The following is a 26,152-nucleotide window of genomic DNA, read 5'->3' on the forward strand; positions in this document are numbered from 1 at the left end:
CGAAATTTTTGAGATAGGCGGGGTTCCCAGTAGCAAGTCGATCTTGAATTCTATCTCTCTCTCCGGGGGTAAGGATACTGATTCGTCAGGAAATACAATCGGGTATCCCTTTACTATGGCCACGTTCTCTACCTTCAACTTATCCGTGGGGGTGTTGATTAGAAAGGCTAAAAATCCCTGTGCCCCTCTGTTTAACAGTTTTCTAGCCCGAATGCTCGAGATCAGGGCAGATGAGGCTAACCTTCCCCTTATATCTAACCTTAGGGTCGCCTCCCCAGGAATGCGGAACTCCACCATCTTCGTTTTGCAGTCTAGTTGGGCATAATACCTAACTAGCCAGTCCATACCCAGAATCACATCATACCCATTGATGGACAGGCTAATCAAGTCCCCTAACAATCTCCTCTCTCCTACTCAAATCTCACAATCCCTATAAACAAGACTAGTAACCGAACGATGATCCCCCGTAGGCGTACTAACTTCTAGGTCGTAAGGTAAACTAGCAGGTTTTATGTCAATGCCGCACATGAAATCAAGATTAACAAAGGAATGGGTGGCACTAGGATCTACTAAAATTTTGGCAAAGCGGTGGAATACAGGGATCGTACCTTCTACGACCTCAGAGAAATCTGGGACCTGCTGGGGCTCTAACGAGTACACTCGAGCCGCGACCTTAGGTTTCATCCCATCGCCCTTAGCTGGTCCGGCATTAGTCCTCGGTGATTGCTAACTCCCCTTTCCATCTTGCTTTAGGATTGGGCAGGTAGCAAACTGGTAGTCTGCGCTTCCGCAACACAGACATTTGCCCTCTTTCTTTCAGCAATTATTCTCGGAGTGATTTGGCTTTCCGCAGTATCCACAAGGTCCACAGGACGCCGAGCCTGAACCCCTCTGAAAACTTCCTCCTTGGCCTCTCCCAACTTGGCCACCCCTGGACGGAGCCCCTTTGCCGACTCCCGACTGTCGTCCACCTCCGGCTCCTCGTCCAAACTTAGAAGGGGGCACCTTTATCCCCTTGCTCTGAACTACTTCCAGGAAAGTCTCGCTTCTTTGCCTGGAAGTTCCTTACTTGCAACCCAGCACTCTCTACCCGCTGGGCCTTCTCCACGGCCTCGCTAAAAGTATTAATCTGGGCTACCGCGAGGTCTTTCTGAATTTCCACGTTTAAGCCCTGGATAAAATGCATTATTCGTCGCTGCTTGGTCATAATCAGCTCAGGGGCAAATTTGGATAGGCGGGTAAACTGGCTCTCGTACTCCGCTACAGACTGAGCCCCTTGGCGAAGTCGGATAAACTCATCCTCCTTCCGTTCTTGGACTAAAGAAATGAAGAATTTAGCGTAAACTCTCGCATGAAATTCACCCAAGTCCGGAACGTTTGCTTCCGCTCCCATTTTTGTAGGATGACGTTCCACCAGGAATGGGCCGCCCCTTCTAGCTGAAAAACGGCAAAGGTCACCTGCCGTTCTTCGATATAGTGCAGGGCAGCAAAAACATCTTCCATTTTCTCGAGCCACCTTTCGGCGACATCCGGGTCGGGCCCTCCAACGAATTTCGGTAGGGCAAACTTTTGGAATCTCTCAAGTGCCCTGTCGTCGCTCTCTACGTGGTTGCCAGGGTTTCTAGGGTTAGGATTAGGGTTTTGACCCTATTGTTGCACCATTTGTGCCAGTAGATTGGTCATTTGCTGCATGGCAGCAGCTATTTGAACATTGGGGTCAACTATCGGTTCAGGGTTAGGTCCAGATGAGGTTTCCCCAGCGCCCCTGTCCGACATGGGTTGCCTATTCCCGTTCTCACGTCCCCGTCCACTACGTGTGCCATCCATAGTGTCTATTCGATCTAGGCAACGTAACTAGAACAATAAGATAACAATGCATGTAATAAAACCCCAAAAGCTTTGACAATACGACATATATACATTCCAAACAAAGTCAAACAAAGCACATATTAACAACCAGTCAAGTCAAGTACACAAAACAGTCCACAAGGGAAAGGCATTAGTACTAGTAATATACATCGCTAGTCCAAACGTACAAAACGGTTAGCTAACGTTCTTTCCCAGGTCTGTCCACCCCAACCCGTCCTATATACAATAGTTAAAAGCCTCCAAAATACTCCAAAGGTGACGGCCTAATTCGTAGTTGGGCTAGTGGACCCACCCGACGGGATGGATTCACCTCCAGTCCCGACCCCCGTACACGACGCTTCGTCGCTCTCCTCATCGAGCAAGTCATCACAAAGGCTCAGGATTGACTCAGCTCGAACTCTGACTTTCCGCGCTCTCTTAGTCATACGCTCACGTGCCTCCCCGAGTTGAGCGCACAGGCCGTCCACCCTATCTTCACCTTCGATCACATCATATTCTAACTCCTTGATTTTCTCGGTTTGCTTCTCATTAGCTGCGCTTAGTTGGTTCACCTCGGCCTCGAGTCTAACGTTATCCTTTGCCAACTCTTTTTGTTCCTCAACCACAGCCAACACAACGGTGTTGGGGTAAGCGTGGGTGTGGCGGCACTCGCACCGTCGGAAGCGGTTAGCCGGGCTCCAATGCATGACGACCCCTCTTGGTCGGATCTGATACTTGATCACTGAGGCACTTCATGGGGTCGCTCACCGGCAGGGCTACCACTCGGCCCACTATGTCCATCCATCCTACACCCAAAAGCGCAGTTAACTTAAGGATTCTTAAAGCAATAACCAACTATAAACCTCAAGTCGAGCATTTCTAACACCCCCAAGTTAATTCAAACCTAGACTCTGATACCACCTGTGACAGCTCCACCTTCCCCTAAGGCGAACCAAAGGGATTAGCGGACTGCCTACCCAACTCTCGCCAGAACTAACGGGACAGTTCAATGCGATCTAAAACGTTCCGGAACGTACAAGCGCATTTAAACAAGTCAAAATCACAAAATAAAAAAAATAAAAATCGGAGCCGATATGAACAATGCCGGACACGCCAGAATCTGACCGGAATCTAGCTGAATTTTCGGCCGGATTCCTGGCCGGATACCGGCTAGAGAGCACTGGCTGGATTTCCAATTTTCCCAGGGCAATCCGGCCGCTAATCCGGCCAGAAGCCAGATTCGTCCCTATCTTTTCCAGCCAAAAATTTTTTTTTCGCCGTTTGAATCCCGAATTCGTCCGAAATCTGTCAAGACATCAACCAAGTTTATAAAACAAGAAATCACATAACCGCAAGCTTCAAATAACAAACCAGACCTATTTATACATGCACGGTTCCAAATTTACAATTCAAAAGGAAGGTCGGATCTAAATCCAACTAGGGTTTCGTACATTAAAGAGCTATTCAAAAGAATATGTACATCTAGCTCAACTTGGTATCAACGTAACAAGGCCTTCCACAAGAGATTCAAATCCCTGTAAGGAAAACAAAAGTAATGGGGTGAGTTTTCGCCCAATGAGGTACTTTCACCCAAACAAGAAGGTTCAATTACACATAAATCCATTCATTTCAAATTCACTCAATAAGAACCAAATAAAGTCATATATCAATACAAGTGGTAAAAGGATACGGACGGCTCTCAAGAGCCCCTTTCCTCGCTTGTCACACTTGATCGTATCTCATTGACCCTCCGTCAATGTACCAAAAATAACCAAACGTAGACTCCACTTTACTCCCTTTCCTTCCACCACACATACCCCAACCGGGCCCGAACTCCAAACAGTTTAGATTTGGCAATACTCGAGTATACCGGAATCGAGAATCTCATACTCCAAGATTCCATATAACAGTCCTCATGACTCGTCAATTTTCACGACCAAGCCCTTGCCGGCTCAATTCAATTGACCTCCAATAGGGTTGAGCTCAGTAATAACAGTAATGGCCGTTGGATACTCGTCCAAACGACACCAATTCAAGTACTTTCATGTATCAATCCAGTAACACAGTAACCAATCAATTAAGACATCAAGAGTGAGAGTGATCAAGTACACCCTCGTTTTAATCAATAGCAACGATACAATTAAACATTCAAGGCATCAATTTCAAGTAAAACAAGGCCACATAGTAGCAAACAAGTGAGTAGTACACTCACCAAGTAAGCAAAGATAATTTTCACAGTTGTTCACCCGACGAGCATCTCGGACCACCGTCACGCCCTAAAACATTCAAATAAGTACAATAAGACACAATTACGAGTCATGAATCAAAGCTACAAGTCATTAATGCAACCCAAGGAAACTTGCAAATAAAATAAGAAACACTTGGCACTAAGGGTTTAAGCAACCCTAAGGTCTCTTGTTATCCTTAAAACAACCCAAGCCCAATCTCACACAAGAACTTCCAATTGGACGGCATTTCCCCTTAATGTTCTAAGTTCCAACTTACACACCTTCATCTATTTTTTTCCAAACACAACCACCATTACCACTACAAGTTATAAACCCTTCAATATACCTTATTAGTGCCATAAAACCCTTCCATCCAAGCCAATACAAGTGCTATATAGAATCCCTAGAAAAGCCCCAAATTCAAACCCTAATTCTGAAATTTTCCGTCAAATGAGAAAATTTTCCGCAAATAACCACAATTTACGCACTATAGCTTCATTCTAGACCATTCCAAGCTATCATCCATGGCCCAACAATATTAAACATATTAAAACAGAAAAATCATGGATAATTATAAAAATTCACCAAACTTTACCAAAAGTCATGAAATAACTTCTAAAACCACCTCTTTAACTCACAAAAGCCACTAAATTTAACATCATCAAGAACAAAAGAGAGGTTCCTTACCTACTCACCTTGTAACTCAAGAGAAGGAACAACTAAGCACCACTTTCTTCCAAACCACTTCCAACAACAACCTCACAAACACTAAACTAAGGATTTTTATGGAGAAATTGGAAGTTTAAATGGTTGATTTGCTAGATTGAGCAAGATTGGAGTAAGAAATTTTGAGAGCTTTTCCTTTCTTTCTTCCTTATGAGGGCCGGCCAAGAGCTTGCAAATTTGGGTGATTTTTGGGTCAATTTTGTTTTAATTGGTAAAGTAGTGAATAGTGGTCAAAGGTAAAAATTATTCTCCAAGTAACACTTGTCACCACCATTAATGCATAGCTATCCTCTTGTTCCTCTCACACCAATCCATCTAGTCACCTCTAATTATCTCTTAACACCTGCTAAATTAATCCCAGTATATGAAACTTAACCTAACTGGCCAAATTTTACCAAACTTCCGGCATTAGCGGGTCCCACGCCCGGTATCCACTTCTAAAATCTCATGAACTAACTTATGCTATGAAAATAATTTTAAAACCCTATTTACCCATAAAAGTGATTCAAAAACTTTTTCCCTAATAAAGAAATGACAGAAACGTGCGATTAAATAAAATAAAATTCTAGAAAATAAGAAAATTTACGGGTTCTCACAGTATTAATGACTAGCTACATTAGTATCATACTCGACCTGATGGATCGGATTTATTGGTGCTCTTTGAGGTCATGGGTTAAACCTTTGACCTCTCAAACTGGTCGCTGACCTCCTCAACCTGCGAGATGATCCCTCTAACTTTGGGCATCTCTAGCTTGTTGCACAAATTACTTGAGGTTTCCTTGCTTGATTTAATATTCAATTTCTCTTTTCAAATCATTACAATCATCAGTGAGATGCCCCACATCTCTATGAAAAGCACAATATAAATTTTTTTGGTGCTTCTCCATAAGTCTTGTCACTTGTTCAACTACTGACGCAAACCATCATTCTTAATAAGAGCTAATATTTTGAGATCAACTGGTGGTCCAAGAAGTCAAGCGGTGGCGGAGTCAGAAAAAATTTTCAGTGGGGATAAAAGCAACTCTAAAATCTTTTACCTATTCTTGTTTTAGTTTTTTAAGAAAAAAATATTCACCAACAAGTACAAATGATGCATATGTTTCATGAAAAACATCAAAAGACAAACTCAAAATTATTAATGTAATAATAAGTTTATTTCAAAAGCAAATTAAACCATTTACAATTGGTCATGACGAGTTTTCATATTTTGATAACGGTTTACAATTTTTTATTTTGTTCATGAAGTATATTTTTCTCAGTATAAGTAACTAAACAATTATTCATCCAAGTGTTTTCCATTAACCGATTTTTCACTATATTCATCATTAATAAAACCCTTTCTACGGTAGCTATAACAACAGGTAAAATTAAAAACTTTATAAGCATATAAACCAATAAATACACAAAACTTCAGGGGGCACACTTGAAATTATATCAAATTTTTATAGATATTATAGAATTTAAGAAGGGCAGTGGGGGCCTATAAACCAATAGATACACAAAACTCTAAGGGGCATAATTGAAATTATATCAAATTTTTATAGACATCATAGAAATTTAAGGGGGGCAGTAGGGGCCCGTTCAGGGGGGCAGTGGGGGGCCACTGCCCCCTGAACGGGCCCCCACTGCCCCCAGTGTAAATCCGCCACTAAGGTCAAGTCTTTGTCTTGCAAAACTTTTTTCCTTTTCCAATTTATCAAATAAACTTTTCCTACTTTCACTTGCTTCTCCTTTTTCATTTTTGTTGGTCTTTCCTCCGTTTACCATCATTTGGCTTTTCGGATTCTTTTTTCAACCTGTTGGCTTCATTTCCTTTAGTAAATTCATATACTTGATCCAGCATCTCTTTCACATTGCCTGGAAGTTTCTTGGCCAATTCTTTGTACAATTCCCCCGATTGTAGACCATTAATAAAGGCCACCATTATTGTCTTTGCATCTCTATCCATAACTTGGATACTTTCATCTGTGAAGCATTTTTAATATGCTAACAATATTTCTCCAACTTTTTGCTTTATGTTCATGAGCCAAGTTAAATTCTTGATAAATGGCTTGCATGAGATAAAGGCTATAACAAACTTTGATGTCAGTTCTTTGAAACTCTTTCTAGAGAGAGCAGTAAGACTCTGAAACTAAAGTCTAGCATTTTCCATTAATTTTGTTGGGAATGCCTTACACATGATAGCATCAGGACAGTTTTGCAATCTTATTCGAGTTGCAAAGCTACTCACATGATCCTCCAGCTCCGTGGTAGCATTGTATGTCTCTAAATGAGGCAACTTGAAACTTGGTGTGAGAGAGCATTCTTCTATATCTCTGGTAAATGGATTACTATCCACGTATGACAAGTTTGCAAATCCTTCTTCCTCCTATGGAGTTTGAGGTTGAACAATATCTAATTTTGGAGGATTATTCTGTGTAGTGGAAATTCTTGGAAGCCTTAAGCTTTGGGACATCAACTTTTTATATCTTTTCCAAGACCTATGCTAAGGGCTGGATTCCCCCATTAAAATTTTCTAACGGTGACTCAACGTGTGGTGGTTTCTCCAACATGGGTCTTTTGCTATTCTTCTTGTTGCAAGGCTTCTTTGGCAATTGCTGCTGCAATGGCTACTATGCATGCTGCTGTTGTTGCTGCTATACGAACTATTGGATTATTGGAAAATGCTAAGTTATAAATTGAGCCATATCCACTTGCTGGACTAGCTGTTGACCTCCACTAGCTAGGTGAATTGGGTTCTCAACTTTTGAATCACCTTCTTGCTGAACTTGTAATGTGATGTTTGCACCACTTTCCTCATTAGCATGTTGGGGAACATTTGGGACCTTGACCTCCTTTGGAGCGATTTACTCATGGCCATTCTTTAATTAAAGAGAAATATCTTACCTTCATTTCCCACTGATGACGCCAACTCGAAGGACAAAATCTTGTACTTGTTTGCTTAGTTTTGATGATATTGTATACAATTTGACCAAGAAACCTATACAGAGACGGGGCTATCTCCCTCATTCAATGCTTAAGTTAGCAAGTGTAGTATAGAGAAGGAAATGAGTGAGAGGAGATAGGACATAATATGCCTTTCTCCTAAGAAGAGTTACCTTCTATTCATGACAATTTCCTTCCTTTATACCTTTTTGAATAATCAATCACGTGATTATGGTTTGAAATCTCAAGATTGAGGTCTCACAATAAGGCTGTTAGTGGCATCTGCCTCACTTGCTATATATTAGGCTAATGACTCATCAGCCACTTGTAAGTTTGTCCCAGTACTCCTTAATGCATAGTGACACTGGTCAAAATAGGTGGTATGTTTCGGTGACATCCACTTGTTTATTATTTTTCTTCCTTTCAAGCGGTTATGAGGAAACATACTCATAAACACCAAGTATGATACATTTTTCCTTTGTTTTTTCCCCCCAACCATGTATGTTACCTATATTAGTTGTTATAAAGAAAGACACTATACTACTAGACATGGATCACAAAAAGTATGATACCTAAAATTACAACTTAATTTGTGTAAATTTGCATGAAGAATAATCCAAAAAAGTCAAAATAATTCCGACTAGGGGTGCCAATGAATCGAATCGAGCTCGAATACTAGTTTGATCGAATTTGAGTTCGACAAAGTGCTTAAGGCTCGAGCGAGCTCAAGATCGACGAATATTAGTTTCGCATGCTCGAATTCGATTTGTAAGAAAATCGTGAGGTTCGAGCTCGTGTTCGAAATTGCTGAATGCCCTATTTTACTCGTGTTCAAAATTGTTGAATGCCCTATTTTACTCGTGTTCGAAAGTTTTAGGACAAGATTATACTTGTTCAATGCCCCATTTTGTCAGTTCACCATGGTGGAATTTACAGGAACAACAGCTGTCTCGGTTGCAAATTGCCTAATTTTAATAAATTAAAGGACCTAACAACAATAAACTAACACAGCATGGTCAAAATTAAAAAAAATGCAAGAAAATCTCGCCCACCAGCCAGGGTCCACCATTGAAGAAGAGATTAAGTAGATACATGCATCTTCCCAAGTTTTTGCGTCTTCCCTTTCCAATTTTTAATACAAAGAAAATCCACCAAAAGGCCAAAAACCAGTTACTTCCACCTCACAACAATTGCTAATAAAGTCACCCCTCTCATGCTCCTTGTGTCTGCAGAAAAATTTCTAGTATTTTTTTTTAATCAGAATTATAGGAAGCATAAATATGGCTCCTTGTGTCTACACAGTATTTGTCAAAGTTTACTTCTTTTTGTAATTCTTCTTCTTCTTCGTCCTCAGACTGTGCAATATATAGCTGCCTTAAAACTATCAAACTTCCTTAAAACCTTCAAAAAGTGTTTCAGGTTTGTTATCCATCTTAACTGACCAAAGAAAGCTGATAAGCAAAAGAATGAAAAGCATTCGAAGCTGCACGGCTGATATCTTACCTTCTGCACGCGACACGGCTGCACCTGCTTCCAAGATCCACCTTCCGCTAGCTGCACGGCTGCACAATCCACTTCCAATCAGTGGATGATGACAATAGAGAAAAGAAGCGGCTGGAGTTAGCAACCCAAATGGGTTTGATTTGGAATTGGGATTAGGGAAAAGGGACTGAGGTGAGGAAGCTGAAGCTCTTTAAGAAGACGGCGGATTGCGGACAAAATTCTAAAGTTGCTTGAAGCTTTGATCTAATTAGACTAATATTTGAATTTTTTTTTAGAATTATCTGGAAAGACAATAATACTCCTATTATATTTTGAATTTTAATAGATACAACAAGTAATTAAATTTACAATTATATATATCTAAGTAATTTTATAAATATAAAATTATATATATTTAAATATATCTTAAGCTCAAAAAGTTCGCGAGCTTATCAAGCATAACGTTTGTAGGCTCGAATTCGATTTGTTTCAATATTCGAATAGTTCGAAATCGACTCGAGCTCAAGCCGATCATTTGAACGAGTTGCTCGCAAATTATTCGCAAGCAGCTCGATTCGTTGACACCCTTAGTTCCGACATGGTGATTGCTCAAGGCGAATAACAAGAAAATACATCCCTGTTCATAAAATTGAAAGCTTAGAATGAAATGGTACATTTTGCAGCAATAGAAAGAATAAGATCACTAATAGTTGCAAACTTGCTGAAGAAAGCAATCTTTTAACTCATGATCTGAAATATAACTTAGTTAATATTAATGTGCGCCAATTCTTACACACGATCATTTTGCGACATTAGCTGCCGAAAATGGAGTTGCTATTTCAATTGGTGAAAGACATAATACCCCGCACTTTCTTTTACTTGATGAGCATATAGAGCAAAAATTTCGACTTTGTTTGGATTGCTGAGTTTTTCAAAAATTAATTTTTTAAATATTATTAAAATTTTTAAAAAGTACTCTAAAAGATACTCTAAAAAATAGTCTAATTTTTTTTTTATGTTTAAAAAATATCCCAAAATACATTCTAAAAACTCTTCTACTCTTCAATATTCCAAAATATTTTCTAAAAATATTTCAAAATATACTATAAAAATTCTGTTACAGTAAAATTTTTCAAAAACACCCCGAAATATTTTCTAAAAACTCTTCATTTTTATCAGCTAAGATTGTAAATCTTGCTCATGGCATACAAGACTTATCTCACTTTACATAAAATTACTACATAAGTTGTTAAGAAGGAACTCGATACACCTTTGCCTTGATTAGAATTGAATACAGCTACGATACATGATGCTTGCTGATTTAGAAGATAAACATCTTTGAAAGTTTGAAAACGTGTTTCAACATCTACATACTTTCCTACATATGGATCTTTTGGACCAAATAAAAATACTCTACAGTATCTTTAGTTCAGAATATATTGTTTGAAGCGACGGAACAGAGTCGATCCAATATAGTGTTGCTGCTCTTCATTAAGATAGCCAGCTAAAAGCATCAGAAATAAACTTCTTTCCCCATTCTACAACTTTTTGCCTTTGGGTGTTTGCAGACACTTGTCTACTTTGTCAATTTAGTAAAGGGTTACTTTAAATTGGGAATCTAACCTATTTACACATCCACCCTGGAAAATTCAAGCGAGTCACGCCGAGGTCTAGTGAGCTGTTATTATTCGGTCTTGAATGTGTAGCTCGGTTTTTCTGATGATGTCCCACGGCCAGGAAGCAACGACACCATAGGGCTATGCAGATTCATCAACAACCAGCCCCCAGCTTTCCTTGTGTGGATTAATAAAGATGTGACAGCCCCATCAATTTCTTCCTCATATTGCTCATAGATGAAGAATACATTGAAAGCAAGGATCAATGCTGTATGAGAAAAAGGACAAATAAGCCTAGTCACATAACTCCAAATTCAATGTCAACAGTCAAAGTAAAAAATGACATGGTAAATGATTCGTACCAATACCAGTTGCCAGAATCAAGGAATGAGATGCAATGAGCTTGAAAGAATACAGCAAAGCTACTATCTGCATAATTTTTAGATGCCAGACATGTCACAGCAAGAGTTAAGAAAAACTCACAAACAACTAATACCATTCTGCTTCATTAGGCTTGGTGATTTTTGGTGTACAAGGAAACAACAATGAAATTCAAATCCTTCAAGTGAAAAACATTTAAGGACCCAACTTGCAGATATATACTAAAACTCAGAAACAGAAAAGGGTTGTAACTCGGCACAAATCTGACATTTAGTTGCCAACTACACGATTGCAATAAGAGTATGCAACTGACACAGAATGCAACTCCAGAAATTCAAAGAGGAACAAGAGATCAATGAGCTTGAAAGAATACAGCAAAGCTACTATCTGCATAATTTTCAGATGCCAGACATGTCACGATAAGAGTAAAGAAAAAATGACAAACAACTGATACCATTCTGCTTCATTTGACTTGGTGATTTTTGTTGTACAAGGAAAGAACAATGAAATTCAAATCCTTCCAGCGAAGAACATTTAGGGACTCTACTTGCAGATATGATACTTGCACTCAGAAACAGAAAAGGGTTGAAAATCAGGACACAAATCTGACATTTAGTTGCCAACTGCTCAATTGCAATAAGAGTATGAAACTAACTCAGAATGCAACTCTAGAAATTCAGAGAGGAACAAGAGATCAGGTTATCCATATTTGTGAATCCTGAGGCAGGACATTTATAAAAAGACTGCACACAAATTAGTTTGTACCATTTGGTTCCCTATGGTAGACCACTTCCAAAATTTTCTTAAATTTGTGAAAACAGAAATTAGTCAATTTTTCAAATGTTTGCTCATTGAAGTTCTTCAAAAGCTAAAAGCAATGAGATAAGAATCGCAAAAGTGGAGAATAAAATTATTAACAGAAGCAAATCAGGTAAAAAAAAAAATTCAGATGCATTTGCATCACTAAACTCCAGTTATTACAAACTTTTGGGGTGGTAAAAGAAGGATTACTTTTGTGGAACTAATCTTAAAAGAGATTAGAATGAAGTTAGTGTGAAGGACTGACGTGAATTTCAATTGAAACCAGAGAATAAACAAAAACTTTTATAGTCCACAATTGAGACGAGCCTCAAGACAGTGCGCACCATGATGAAAGCATTCCAATCTTCTCCCTGAGCCAATGACTCTACCAAATGGCACCCAGAATTCCACATGTATCCTATTGCTGAGAAAGTGTTTCTCATACTTGCTTCTGATATCTCGAAATAAGATGATGGAACTCTTGGAACTGTGACACCAGATCTGTTGCATAGACACATACGATCAAGGCTTGGAGAACCTTTAAAGGCTATGCCCCCAGAAAGAGGCCTCTTATGCCCTAGAAATAGTTAAACAAAAAGCCTCCAATCTGAACTCTGGTTACCATCATCTTTACTAGGACAAATTGAGTGCATTTTATTCCAGAAAACTAAAGAGTAAAAACAAAGAATGGAAACAGAAGATGTTTAGGGACAGAACTGAAAAAGCGGTTGGCTACATTTTACTCTTTTTTGATCCATCTGGAAGAAGAAATGACAGATAAAATTATTCTGCAATGCAAAATTATTTATTCTCATACTTACACAGTTGATGGCAGACGACCATACAATGACAGCGAAACAATAATCAGCAGCAGAAGCTTAGAAAGAGAGGAGATAAAAGTTCTTCCACAAAGGAAAAACCAGTAGTAGAAGAGAACCAAAGAAAGAAAACAATTAAAAGACTTCTTCTCATCCCTCCAGAGCAAAATATCTGCAGCTGCAATAACATCATATGTAATGTCAGTGCACAGATAAAAACAAGAGAACATTAATAAGAACAATTCAACCCTAATCCTCCTATCAACCTCCTATCAAGTCCACAGGTAGTATTTGGACATGAAGCACATAACAGAACATTATAAACAAGGTATACATTTTGCACAACAACAATAATTCGATACAAGCCAAAGTTTTCCTCACAGGTCTACCAAAATGGACACTCATGAACGTGCATGTACACATACATATATATATATATATACATGTGTGTATAAACACAATCATAAGCATTCTCAGAAAATAATAGACATCAAATTTTGAAAAGAAATTACAGCTAGAAGAGATACATGTAAAAAATTCTCTACAATTATCTTGAGTGACAATCTCAACTGGCTTTACCAGCCACATTTATCTAACGAACAGATTGTGAATTTAAAGAACAAAAAGATTCGAGTAGGGATCTTTTCATATAGCCTGAAAGAGTTATTACTACTCTAATGATATAGAAAGGATCAAAACTCAAAAATATGGCAGCACCTTTCCCATTTCCTAGAAGTTTGTTTGCTTTTGATTGTTCAGCAAAATCACCATATTTGGTAATTGAGTCTTGGGCTATATGAGAGAATGATTCAACAGTTAACGTAATCCCTTCCTGTAGATGGATAAAAGTCAAGCAAAATAACAAATCATGTGCATACCAGTTACTGGGCTTAGCAAATCATAGCACTACTATCAGCTGTAATTTGGAAACGTAAACATGATAAAAAAAGATTGGTGTTATCACAAAGTAAGAAGATAAATCCTTCATGCATCTTATATTACTATCATGATAACATCAGGAGATGTATTGACAGTAGATGGGAACAAGACCAAAGCAGATGAATGGAGAAAGCAGAGGAGCAGATGGTTAACAACAAATTCCAAAAACTACTCCCTTCCCCCATTAAGAAGAAAAAGAGAATACAAGACGGGGAAAAAATTCAGCAGAAAGCACACAAGGAATGGAAAAGTTTCAGTCATTTGTCCAAAGGAGGCAAGAAAAATAAAAAATGAAAGAAGGGTGTGGAAGTTACTCTGATCTAACATTGCTCTAACCATTGAAAAGTTGAAGGTTATAACCAAAGAAAATGAAACAATGTCATGTTTAAGAAAACTTACAACGTGAATTGAACTTTAAGTCGTTCTTCAATCCTAATTTAAAAGTAATCTTATTCCACACAACTTTTGTTGAATTTTGAGGTAGTCTAGAGAGCAATGCCACCTTTACTCAATCTTCACTGTACCTCTACCAACCCCTACAGGTGTCTGCTATGCTAAAAAATTCAGCTTTCTTGAGCTTTCACCAGAAAAGTCTTTCTATTCCTAAAGATCTTTGTTTCTCCGTATTTAAGTTCAAACCAAACTGTAGATGGATAAAACTCTAACCAAGTAAAAGAGACTCAATTTCAAATTCTTGTAGCCAAGAAAACTAGAGGCTGCTCATGCTTATAACAAAATATTCTCTCTTTCAAGTAGTAGTTTTACAATCTGCACAAGGAAAATTAAGAAAATTTCAATCACATGTGGAATGTTGAAATCGAACAGCAGATTCCAAAATAACCCAGATGGGGAAAGCCTTAACAAGAAAATTAATAATAAAATAAATAAGAAAACTTAGATGAGTTTATCACCATGACCCATGACTTGCAGACGTGATCTTTCGATACACTAGTTTTGGCCAATTTATATATGCCGACAAGGCCAAAACTTACCATCAAAAACACAACACATAACACAAAAAGCCACAACCATGAGTAAAATTAATATAATAAAAAAAATATAAAAATGAAACAACTAGCCAGGCTACCTACTTGCAGTGAAACAACTGTCGAGTACCCAATATATTTCTGCGCTGAAGAACAGTTCAACGTCCTAGTGCAGGAACTTAATTCAAGAACCCTGTTGACTGATGTGGAGTCCATTTTCAGACGCATCAGATTTACAAGAAATATGAGATATTTTATCACAACAGCAGGAAGAGTTATCACTGGCCTGAAGTCAGAAAGAATATTTTATGTCAAACTAGAATTGCAGGAAGTTTCAAGTCATGGAGTGGAAACCAGAAAAAAGCCCTAATTTTAAGAAGTAATGCAGCATCTGTTATCATCAGCAATTAAAGCAATTTAGATGCATTAAAGCAAACCCTCTTACAAAGTAGGTGTCATTGCAGAGGCTTCTGGAAACACAAATGCAGAGACAATTTATCTGTTTAGACATACTGAGATGCACTGGTGATGGTAAACTAGAACTACATACCAACAAAAGAATGCCCTCAAGCCAAATTATCAAGATATCACCTCTCCCACAATCTTTGCCCTACAATGCACCATCCCTCATTCGCCAAAAGCAGAATGCACAGATAATTTAGCTGTAACAGGCATACCAAAGATGTGGAAACACAAACACACATATATTATATCTGTATTAGACATAACAAAGATGCAGTGATGATTGTAAAATAGAACAACAACAAAAGGCAAGGAATGCTTTCAAGCTATATCATCAAGATACCACCTTTCCCACAATTTATTCCCTACAATAGATTACTGCTCATTCCCCAAAAGTAGGAAAAACAATGAATAGAACCACATGGAGCTCCCGAACAGCCAATTACTTATAGTTTGTGGTACTATCACCATACCCATGAATATCAAAGCACAAAAATCAAACGATAGTGGACAACGTTATAGCTGAACAGGCAATTCATATTCATAATTAACAAGGAAATACATCAGCATTCACAGCATTTAGAGGGGAATATGAAAAAAAAAATCACTACTTTAACCTGCCATATTTTGAACCAAAGGTTTTACTTTTAAGTGTTATAGCCCTAACATTCTAAAGAGTAGCCCATATTTAAAGATACCAAAATAGGATATCAAAATTCTGATGTGAAGAGATGTCAAACACCTCCCAAAACATAACCTAAAAATGGAGATCTTATTGTTCAAGTTCATACAAATAGATAGCGCAAGTTCTTTTTTTTTTTTTTTTTTGGCAAACTGTTACAAAACCTTATAGCATGCCAAAACCTTGCAAATTTTACACAACCTACATATTTCTTTTTGCATGAATATTACACAACCTGGAGTAATACCAGATTATAGGTGAACAGCACTAATTTTCCAATGTCCATGAGAGAGATATTATACCCTGTGTCTTCATCTTAAACTATTGCTTTGGCACATTTATGTTCTAGGCAAGCCTATGTGCCATATAAACAATACTATATTTAGATAAAATCGCTGATAATTCCATTATTACTCCAGTAACTATGGTTGGAATGGTTCAATTGAGTGCATTCCATGTGAAGGGAAATGACAGCCATTAGTGTTTCAGGTAAGGGATATTGAAAAATACCAAGTTTTCCTTCAAATCAGAAGGGTTCTATGCATTTAATAGTTCAGAGGACCAAAGTCAAATGGTCAAATTTATGAAATTCTCATACTTTGCTACGAACAATTAAAAATGGTTCTAAGGACATTAAAGCTCAGCATAAGCTCATTCCGTGCCATAGAACACCATATAACAATACCTCTGGTAACCCAAGCCATTCAGCACGGCAGACACAAAGTCTGAAAACTTAATGGGCTCAAGATTTGTAATAAAAAATACCTGCAAAAATTGAATTAGCTATTTTTCTGCACAGCGTAAACCAGGATAGGGAAGGAGGAAGAGGCTTTCAACAGAGAAGCTCAAATTTTTCAAATACCTTTCCAGATACAGAAACCATCCTTGAACTTAGAGCCTCTTCTGCACAGACATTGGCATGGGCAACATTTTCCACATAGGTAAACTCACAAACATTTTTCCCAGTTCCTACAATAAACTGAAATGAGAAAGCCTATTACTTAATCCAAGAGAATAAGGTACTAATGACATTACTTAAAAGTACCAGGAAAAAGTAAAACGATGACACTAAAATGAGAAAATTACACTGACAACCATATCATAGAACACAATAATAAGAAAATGAATAGTCAGCAATGGTCTGTAAGCATTTAACCTTCAATAATTAAAAGAAACTATTACACGGTGAAAATTTTCAATTCCTCTATGTGGTTTTTCTCCTCCTGTTGCCTTTCTTCAACAAGTAGTATTGAGACTTAATCTTATAGGAAAAACAACCATACTTTAGCAGCAACAACCCAATGGAAGAGCTGGGGAGGGTGGGTTGGAGGATGAATAGACCATAATGGAAAGAGCCAACAGTATTTATAGAGTGCAGAACTTAATTACCAATGAAGCTTAGTTCAACGTAGTTTCACCAAGTCCTGATGTTCCAATCAGAAAACAACAAATCTATTCCCAAAAGAAATCCATTAAGTATTTTACATTACTACCCCACTGATAACTAAAAGGCAAATGAACGCAAATAGCTTCAAACCTTGGACCATCCAGATTTTGCCATATGAACCAGCAATGGCACAAGCTGCTTATCACCAGGTCCAAAGACATTGCTGGAGCGAATTGCACATGTTGAAAGGCCATCAATATCATTGGCAAGTAAGACCATGGCTTCTGCTTGAGCCTTCAGATCAGTCAACATGCTGCCAAACTGTAGAAGGAATGTGTCGAAAAGGAATAGAGGGATGGAAAAAAGTGCTTAGAACGTAGAGAAGAGGAAAAGAGCCACCATGCCATTAAAAATGACCATGGGAAACACTTACTTTTCCGACACATGGCAAGGATTCATCTCCTTCTTTTATGTCACGTCCAATTTCAAAAACAATATCTGCAGGACTGTTGTAGATCAATTGTTTCACTTTACACTCTTGACAAGCATTTACTACATTCCTGGCACCTGCACAGGCACCATAGTTAATTACTTTTTGCTCTTATGAAGTATTATGAATCAAAAGAGTTGAGTCCAAAGATGACTATGAACAATTGAGTTGGGGTACCTTGAACAATGATTGTGTAGGAAGAATAGAAATCATGTGTACAAGAATCCAATGTATCAGCGTAGAATACCACCACTGCACCTTCAATAGCTGCACAGGACCAGAAAAAAGAGCCATAGAATGAACACATAAGAGTAGTTCATGGAGAGGATACCACAAAGTGGAATTGTATATAGACTATCAATCTTCAGGTAAGGCATTTATATTAGAGTTATTTTTTAGTTGAAAACAATCAAACAGAAGACTCAGGCACCTTTCCTTGAACAAATAGGAGAAATACAAAAAGAATAGAGATGTGTGTATAAAGTTTATCACATTTCAATTGATTTTTGAGGTTGGAAAGTAAAGGAGACAGAAGGAAAGGAAGATATCATGTTAGTATATTTACTTAAATTTCATTTCCATCCACAAAGGAAACCATTTCAATAATTCTGTCCTGAAGCACCTAAAATACCGTAATATTACACAGATATTTAATTAATTTCCTCTCCTTTCCTTTCTGTTCTTTTACCAAACAACGTATTTAGATTTCCTTGCTTTTCCTTTCCTATATATCCAACCAACATAAGGTGGAATCTACTTTCCTCTATTCTCCTATGCTATCTTTTCCACCACTTACTTTTCCTTTCCTATCCTTTCCTTAACCTCCATCCAAACAGTGCCTCAAAGAAACAGAGTCATCAAAAACAAAGAGTTCATGCTGATCATCGAAGGCCTCCTCATGTCATCAGAAGAAGAGCAGAAACATAGGAAAACAGATGTAAATGATCAAACTGCAATGTCATTAAACTTTATAATTATGCATCAATATTGAACAACATTTACAATAAAGCAATTATTGATGCACAGAAATAATCTTCCCTCCTGACTCGACTCTCGCCCGACAGAATGAAAATTTTAATACTGATCTATGAAGACATACCCTTTCATGGTGTTTTAAAGAGAGAGACAAGTCAGAATGGAGAACATCATATAGTAATAAACCTACAAATAGGGCTCAAACTTATGCATCATATATGCACTTGCAACAAGCAACTGTTGTCATATACAAGAATCTTCCCTACCCCCAGTCTCTGCTCATCCCAATAAAATAAAAAGTTTATGTGGACATCCAAAAACATATCTTCCATTGTAAACCGGAAAAAAAAAAAAGAGTGAAAAAAGTGAAGTCAGAAGACAAGTAACAGGAAAAAGCACATTGTTTTTGACGTGACAAGTACTTTTGTTGCCTTCAGGTATCTCAATGGTAAATGAATAGCAAGCTTTTGTGACAGAAAATAAAACAAATCAGTTTTATCGTGAGGGAGCACAAACTTGAAATGTGTTAAAACAAATGAAGTTTAAGGCTTAATACAGACTGGTTTTTCTAGACTTTGTACCCTTGCGCAGCACAATTAATTATACAACTCCAGCTCAGCCAAAGCCTAATGGATGGCAGAACAAAAGCAGTGAAAGCTGCAAGCTAAAGTAATGGTGCTGATGTACCTTTTGTCACAAACTTTGACAAAGGAGGCAAATAGCTTAACTGACCGGGAGTACCTTCCTCATTCAAATAACGATGCAGGTCTGAACAAGCACCGTCTAACTAAAAATTGTATATATCTTGCTATGAGTTAAAATTACACTCTATTTCCTTAAACTGCACAGGCGCTTACTGGAATTGTATATGATTCTCTCCCTCAAGAACACATCCCATGTTGAAAAATCCAAAAAAAAAAAAAAAATTGTCTAAGAAACGTCAATATATTGATAATTGTAAAAGGCAGTATATTATGCTTCGGAAGGTAGTACTTCCACAAGGTTTCCCGGCGCCGGGGGGGGGGGGGGGGGGGGGTGGTGGGGGAGGTTGAATAGAACCATCAAGAACCGCCTTCATCAAAACAAGCTACAGAACCGCAAAATCAAGAACCTCAACGAAAAAGAACAAATCAAACAAAAGAAATAATCCCACAGAAGTTACCCATCCATACATGTTTGTACCTTATGCACTCGGGGTTGTACTTTATCCAAATATTTTACTATGTATTTTACCATAAAAGATACTGAAAACAAGGTTGTTCATTGCGAATAAAGAGTTGTACCTCGGATAACTTCGGCTTTGTTTCTAACGTCCACATGGAAATATGAAGCCCGACCGGAGGCGAGAGCCTGGGAGAGAGGCGAGTCATCGTCCAACTCATCGAGTTGGATTGAGGAATCTGAATCGGCGACTCGGACGATCCAATTGTCGAGTTTCAACAGCCTCGTCACCAACGATCTTCCTATCAACCCTCGGCCACCCAATACTACACAAGTTTTCAAATCTTCACCATTGTTAACATTATTGTTGGCATCATCGTTCATCGCCATTTTAAGTTTTCTTCTCTTTTTTTCTTCACTTTTCTTCTACTTTCTTTTCTGGGGGAAACAATGGGGAAAAGTAGGGAGGAAATGGGTGCGACTGGGCGGTTGGCGTGGCGGAGAAAAGAAGGAAGACAAAAGGGGTTTTACTTTTCACCTGATTAGGTGGTAACAGGTAATGTGTTATGTAAGCGGTGGGTCCAACAAATACGGTTGGTGAACTGTGTCTTCTACAAGGATAAGGCCTGTTTACAGGTCACATCCGAGCAGAGAAGATTCAGATGTCATCAAATCAGTGCTTAAGGCATCCCTAATATGTGTGTAATTAACCCTTTTTTTTTTCTCTAGCAAGGATGGAATGAAATTTGAGCAGAGGTTCTACAAACTCTAATTCTTGGGGCCATGTGAATAATTAATTTAAAATATATTTACTAAATTATCTATTTATAAAGTTTTTTCTAGGTAAATAATTAGTATTCCAAAAAAAATTCTAGACGCTCCACTATTCTTTTTTACTTAATGAAATAATACAAAACCTACAAAATATTCTAGGAGACAAAATTTCCCCTTATATATTTACAAGTAACTTTCTCTACTTCATCTCTTGAATTCACTTAGTTTTACATACTTTAAAATTAGTCTTAAATTGTTTTACAACTAATGATGGAGAAAATTCTTAATGGCAATGATCAATTTTTTAGTAGGACTTGAGAAACGCACTGGATTTTTTGTTTTGGATTTGTCTATTACTTTTGAACGTGTTCATTATTTTTCGGGTTAATTACATTTTGCACTCTCGAATTATCACCATATTGCAGTGTGCACCCCGAAGTTTTAATTATAGCAATCTAGTGCCTTCAACTATTCATCTTTTGCAGATCACCACATGAAAACCAATTTCTGGCAAATTCAACCAGAATCATCCAACCCAAAAATAATGAAAAGACATTTTGAACCCTTGGTTTATTTTTGTCCCAAAAATGCCCTTCTTTATCTGGTAATCATTCCTGCTCAAATATCAAAATCCTATGTTCATCCTTAATCCATCTTCCCAAATTAACGTAGAACTCTCCTCATCTTGCAACAATTACATCTAAAGATGCGGCTGCTTTGTGTTTCATCAAATAATAATTTATGCATCATTAATGATGGTACAAATTATCACAATATAGTGATGGGAGTTTCCAGCAAGCCTCCTAAAATTCTCAAAATCAATTTTATCTTGCAAGACAAGATTGTTGTCATCCGATGGTTTGCAAGAAGTGGTACTATGATCGTTGATCATGGAACGATATTTGTTACCTTTATATGCAATGAAGATACCCTCCAAATTCTGTCAATGTTATACAAGTGAATCCAAATTCTCGTTATTTTATCCTATAAACTTAAAGTGAATCCATTAAATATCATGCATCAGTGCGTTAAGTCTAAGATGCTAAATAGTTAAGATAACTAGTCTATGACACTTATCTAGGTTCAGTATAGAAGAAAAAACGTTGTGATAGATTTCAAGGAACTCTTTACAATTCAAGTTTAGCTACAAAAATCATGACCAACCATTGAGTAGAATGTCTTGGTTATAAAAGCAATCAAGAAATTACACATCTAAACTTTTGAGAAATTGGCTACCAGGGAGAACCATGTGTTTATACTCTGAAATTTTGCCATCTGTCCATATCATTCATTATATTTTTCTCAATGTAGCGAATTGTGATGCATTCAATTAACATTCTCTATTGTAGGTTGGAATGTACATTATTGAATTAATTCTAAAAGACAGTACAGGAATATCCTACATCTGTAGTTCATCTAACAATTGTCTACTATATAGATTAACTAGGACCTTGGACCATCTGGTAATGCCTAGACCTATCATATTTGGCGAATGATGGCTGATTTAAATTCATAGTTATCTCATCTTTACTGTCATTTTCTCGAATTTTCTGTGAAGATCTCTCTCTTGGCATTCAACCCAATCCTTGGATCCTATTTCATACTGTTCGATGCTATGTCCTTTTATGCAATCATGTAAGTTGCTGTCAAGAGCGATTGAAGTGTTAGAGAAGTGTTTGCATATCATTTCGAGTGATTAGTCAAATTATTGCATCATCTTGTTTATTTGGAAGAGTTATTGCAGCATATCTTGCTACTACTAATTCTTGGAAAGGAAGCACGCCACATTCTCCTCCTGGCATCCTCTTTTTTGTTCTAAAAATGTCTATATGAGACTTGAACAGTTCTTAAACACTTCCAGCTTATAGATCCTAAGTTGATCATTTCTCAGTGAATTTTCCCACAGGCTTTTCATTCTACAATTAACAGAGGACTAAATGCTGTAAGAGAGAACCTGTCAAGGCACCATAAGCCATCCAAACATAGCAAAATTATTCAAATCAATCATTATTTATAGCAATCCAATAGCTAAATACTAAATCAAAAGCATACTAATCCATCATTTTTGTAGCAATAAAACTAGCAAAGTAGACAACATAAATAGGGATCGTAAGTTCCCACACAAAATCGAAGTTCTAAACAAAAACCAACAAATTGTAACTACAAAAAATCTTTAGAATTGTCAATGAAAATACTTAGAAAGTAGCGTGTTTTGAGTTGGATTGAGATGGTCCCTTGTAGGAAGGTGTAATGTTACTGGATACTTGACTAGAACTTGTTCCAACTTCAATTCTTTGTCCTGAATTGCCACTAGAAACTAGAGTTTGCCTGAACATTGCTCCCCCAAACCTTGTTTGCCTTATAATGACCTGTATAGTTCAAATGAATGTAAATTAAAATAAAAAATGATATCATTTTTGTATTGACCTTTAACATGATATATTTAAGTAACCAAACACATATATTTGAAGTTGGTTGAGGAGGTTGAAATAGTTGGATTGGGTGAGGGTACATTGAAGTTGTAGAGTTGGACTGATTCACCTAGTTGGGACCTTGAGTTGCAACATTTTGGGTTGGTTGTAAGGTGCTTGGCTGACTTAGACAAGCAAGAGTATTTTGGTTGGTTTTTTGATTTCTAGGTCTTGAATAATTCTTTCCTATACCATATAAGCTTTCTCTTTTCCTACTTATAAGGGATTCACCAGTGAATGACAATCTATCAGGACCAAGAAGATTGCCTCTCCCACTTATTCTTCCCCTTCCTCTTCAAACACCCCTACCTCTATTTACTCCTATAGTTGCACCTCTACCTCTAGCATAGGTGACAGGAATGTCAATTATTGTATCTCTTGTTTCTATGATTTTTCTTATGCGAGACGCGGAAGCTACTTGTTGATGATTTGACGGAGTTGAACCCAAACTTGGACCACTCAAGAACGAATTCAACGGTAGAGGACGCCACAATCAAGTGTGATCGCTTGATTGATAAGTCAATAAACAACCTAGAATCAACTCTAGAATGTTCAAACTAGCTTTCACAAGCTAAAGGAATTTGCCACAATTAATGGACGAAATTCTGGAATTTTATTGACTAATATCGAAGAACTGAATGTAAACAATGACTTGGGGCTATTTATAGCCTTGTCTAACCCTAATAGAACTTGGGAAATATTAAGGAAATTCAGCCAGCCTATTGGGTCTCTCTTGGCCGAAAGCTAACCTACTAATTAATTAACTTAATGACTAACTAAAGTCCTATTGGACCTAAGGCCCACATGGCCGAAGCCAAGCTCAACAAAAGCTACTTAATCGAGGCCCAATCCTCCCTTTGAAGCTTGATCACTTGCACCTGCAATTGTAAGTAATATCTTGGTAGTCTTGCAAGGATCTTCCATGTTGATTCCTTCAATGGGTGGTTTCTTTTGGGCTTGGACGGCATGAACTAAGGCTTGAAGTGACTCCTTGAATCTCTTAACTCGTGCTCGTGTCACTGGGTCTTGAGGGACCTTCACGAGGTCTACTTGAACACCATGGGCCTCTTGCTCATTCGCATCAATTTGTATCGGCAATAGCTACAAGAGGCTCTAGGAACTAAGTTGAGCTATAGTACAGCATATCATCCTCAAACCAATGGATAATCTGAGAGAACCATTCAAACTCTGGAGGATAAGCTGAGAGCCTGTATAATAGATTTTGGAGGGAGTTGGAACCAATAGCTAACTTTGGTTGAGTTCACATATAACAATAACTATCACTCTTCTATTCAAATGGTCCCATATGAAGCATTGTATGGACGAAGGTGCCGATCACCTATTCATTGGGATGACGTAGGAGAGAGGAAGATCATAAATCAGGCCAAGATACCATGGATTGAGGAAGGCTACGAAAGGGTAAAGGTAATTTGTCAAAGGCTTCAAACGGCCCAAAACCGACAAAATAGCTATGCGGATCATCGGAGGAAGGATTTGGAGTTTGAAATAGGAGATATAAGGTGTTTCTTAGGGTTACCCCATTGAAAGGAAAAATTAAAGCAGGAAAAGGGAAAAAGTTACAACCGAGGTACATAGGACCTTTTAATATACTCCAGTAGATAGGAAAGGTGGCTTATCGACTAGAGTGACCAGCTAGTTTGTCTCGGATCCATGACGTGTTTCATATTTTTTTTGCTTAAGAAATATCATTCAGATCTGACTCACATTTTGCCACCAGAAGATATTGAACTGGACGAGTTTTTGATCTATGAGGAAGGACCCATTCGAGTACTGAATAGGAAGGTGAAGAACTTGAGAAATAAGCAGATTCCACTAGTTAAGCTTCTATGGAGACACCATGAGGTGGAGGAAGCAACATGAGAGTTGGAGAAAGACATGCAAGAGAAGTATCTCGAGTTGTTTACGACTAAAGGTATGAATTTAGATGTCGAAATTCTTTTAAGGGGGAGAGAGTGTGAGAACTTGTAAAATCCCTCATATTTTCTTAAAAATTCCCTTTTTTTTGGAATTTATTCCTTTATAATAGCCTTACTACTCATTCACTCTCTCAATAGTTACAATTAATCATAAAATCAAGGGTTTTTCCTTTACTTTCATCGTTAAGGTAAACTAGGGTTTTTTGCATCTTTTGGTAGAGTGAATAATCGATGTGGAGTGTGTACTCAATTTGGTGATTAAGAGTGAGTTTTAGATAAGAGAAAGTGTGTGATTAGAAGTAATAATAATAAGTTAGTGAATCATAAATTAAAACCCTAGTACGCGCAATTTATGGAAAATCGGTTTGAACCAATGGGTACCATTCGCTACCGATTGAGTGCACCACTTGAACACTACCTTATTACCTTAATTTTCTTACTTTTATTTCAGCAAAGTTAGCCCTAAATATCTCCTCCAAACAGCCAAAATTATTGACTAATAAAAGAGAGGAAAAGAAAAAAAATTTGAGATTGAAACTTGAGGCGACACTTGGCAACCATCCAAGGGTTGTTTGACCAACCAATTTCCTTCATTTTTATCACCAAATTCACTTCATTTCCTCTTAATTTCTGTACATTTTGGCCGAGCTTGAGGAGAGAAGAAACCAAGTGAGAAAACTCCAACTTCCACCTTGAATCATCTTAGTTTGAGAGAAATCACCCAATCCAAACCGATTAAACTTTCATTTTAGTACTTAGGAAGTTTTGTGTGGTAAAAGTTGTGGAAGAAAGGAGTGTGGTTCTCCTCTATAAGCACTTTTTGGAAGGTATCTTGGCTGCCTTTCCTTTTTCTCTTCCTTAATCTTGTTTAAATTTGGACAGAATCTTATATTCTTGGCTTGAGATGGTTAATTTGTTAGTTTGGCATGACATGTTGGATTGTTGAGCTAGGGTTTGAGATTTTCAGTGTGTTTATGGTTGCTTACATAGTACATGATGTGGAGGAGCTTGGATAGGGACTTGAGTAGTGATTCAAGACATGAATGTGATTAGTAAGCATTGA

The 26,152-nt window shown here is 37.7% G+C and overlaps 1 protein-coding gene and 1 long non-coding RNA gene across 6 annotated transcripts; both read right to left on the bottom strand.

Moving 5' to 3' along the window:
* Positions 1-3,173: 3,173 nt before the first annotated feature.
* Positions 3,174-9,648, bottom strand: LOC113734936 (uncharacterized). 2 transcript variants are annotated; one of them, XR_011841670.1, is made up of 3 exons: positions 9,231-9,553; positions 4,061-4,124; positions 3,174-3,383 (listed from the first exon to the last, which is right to left on the bottom strand). It is a non-coding gene; the product is annotated as an uncharacterized lncRNA (long non-coding RNA). The 2 variants fall into 2 exon arrangements; XR_003459465.2 differs by lacking the exons at positions 3,174-3,383; positions 4,061-4,124 and adding an exon at positions 8,599-9,128 and having other exon boundaries at positions 9,231-9,648.
* Positions 9,649-10,600: 952 nt separating this feature from the next.
* Positions 10,601-20,570, bottom strand: LOC113734934 (3beta-hydroxysteroid-dehydrogenase/decarboxylase-like). Of its 4 annotated transcripts, XM_027261712.2 has the most exons (12): positions 20,030-20,561; positions 17,949-18,038; positions 17,715-17,848; positions 17,432-17,602; positions 16,757-16,873; positions 16,580-16,659; positions 14,856-15,036; positions 13,543-13,657; positions 12,829-13,003; positions 12,352-12,508; positions 11,188-11,254; positions 10,601-11,093 (listed from the first exon to the last, which is right to left on the bottom strand). In XM_027261712.2, the coding sequence occupies exons 1-12, from the start codon at positions 20,295-20,297 to the stop codon at positions 10,894-10,896; spliced, it is 1,755 nt and encodes a 584-aa protein (XP_027117513.2). In that variant the 5' UTR covers positions 20,298-20,561; the 3' UTR covers positions 10,601-10,893. The 4 variants fall into 4 exon arrangements, 3 of the variants coding, with proteins under 3 accessions (XP_027117513.2, XP_027117515.2, XP_027117514.2); XM_027261714.2 differs by lacking the exon at positions 11,188-11,254 and having other exon boundaries at positions 10,904-11,093; positions 20,030-20,564; XR_011841671.1 differs by lacking the exon at positions 12,352-12,508 and having other exon boundaries at positions 10,921-11,093; positions 20,030-20,570.
* Between the last annotated feature and the right edge of the window lie 5,582 nt (positions 20,571-26,152).

This window comes from Coffea arabica, chromosome 3c (genome assembly GCF_036785885.1).
Source record: "Coffea arabica cultivar ET-39 chromosome 3c, Coffea Arabica ET-39 HiFi, whole genome shotgun sequence".
Lineage (NCBI taxonomy): Eukaryota > Viridiplantae > Streptophyta > Magnoliopsida > Gentianales > Rubiaceae > Coffea > Coffea arabica.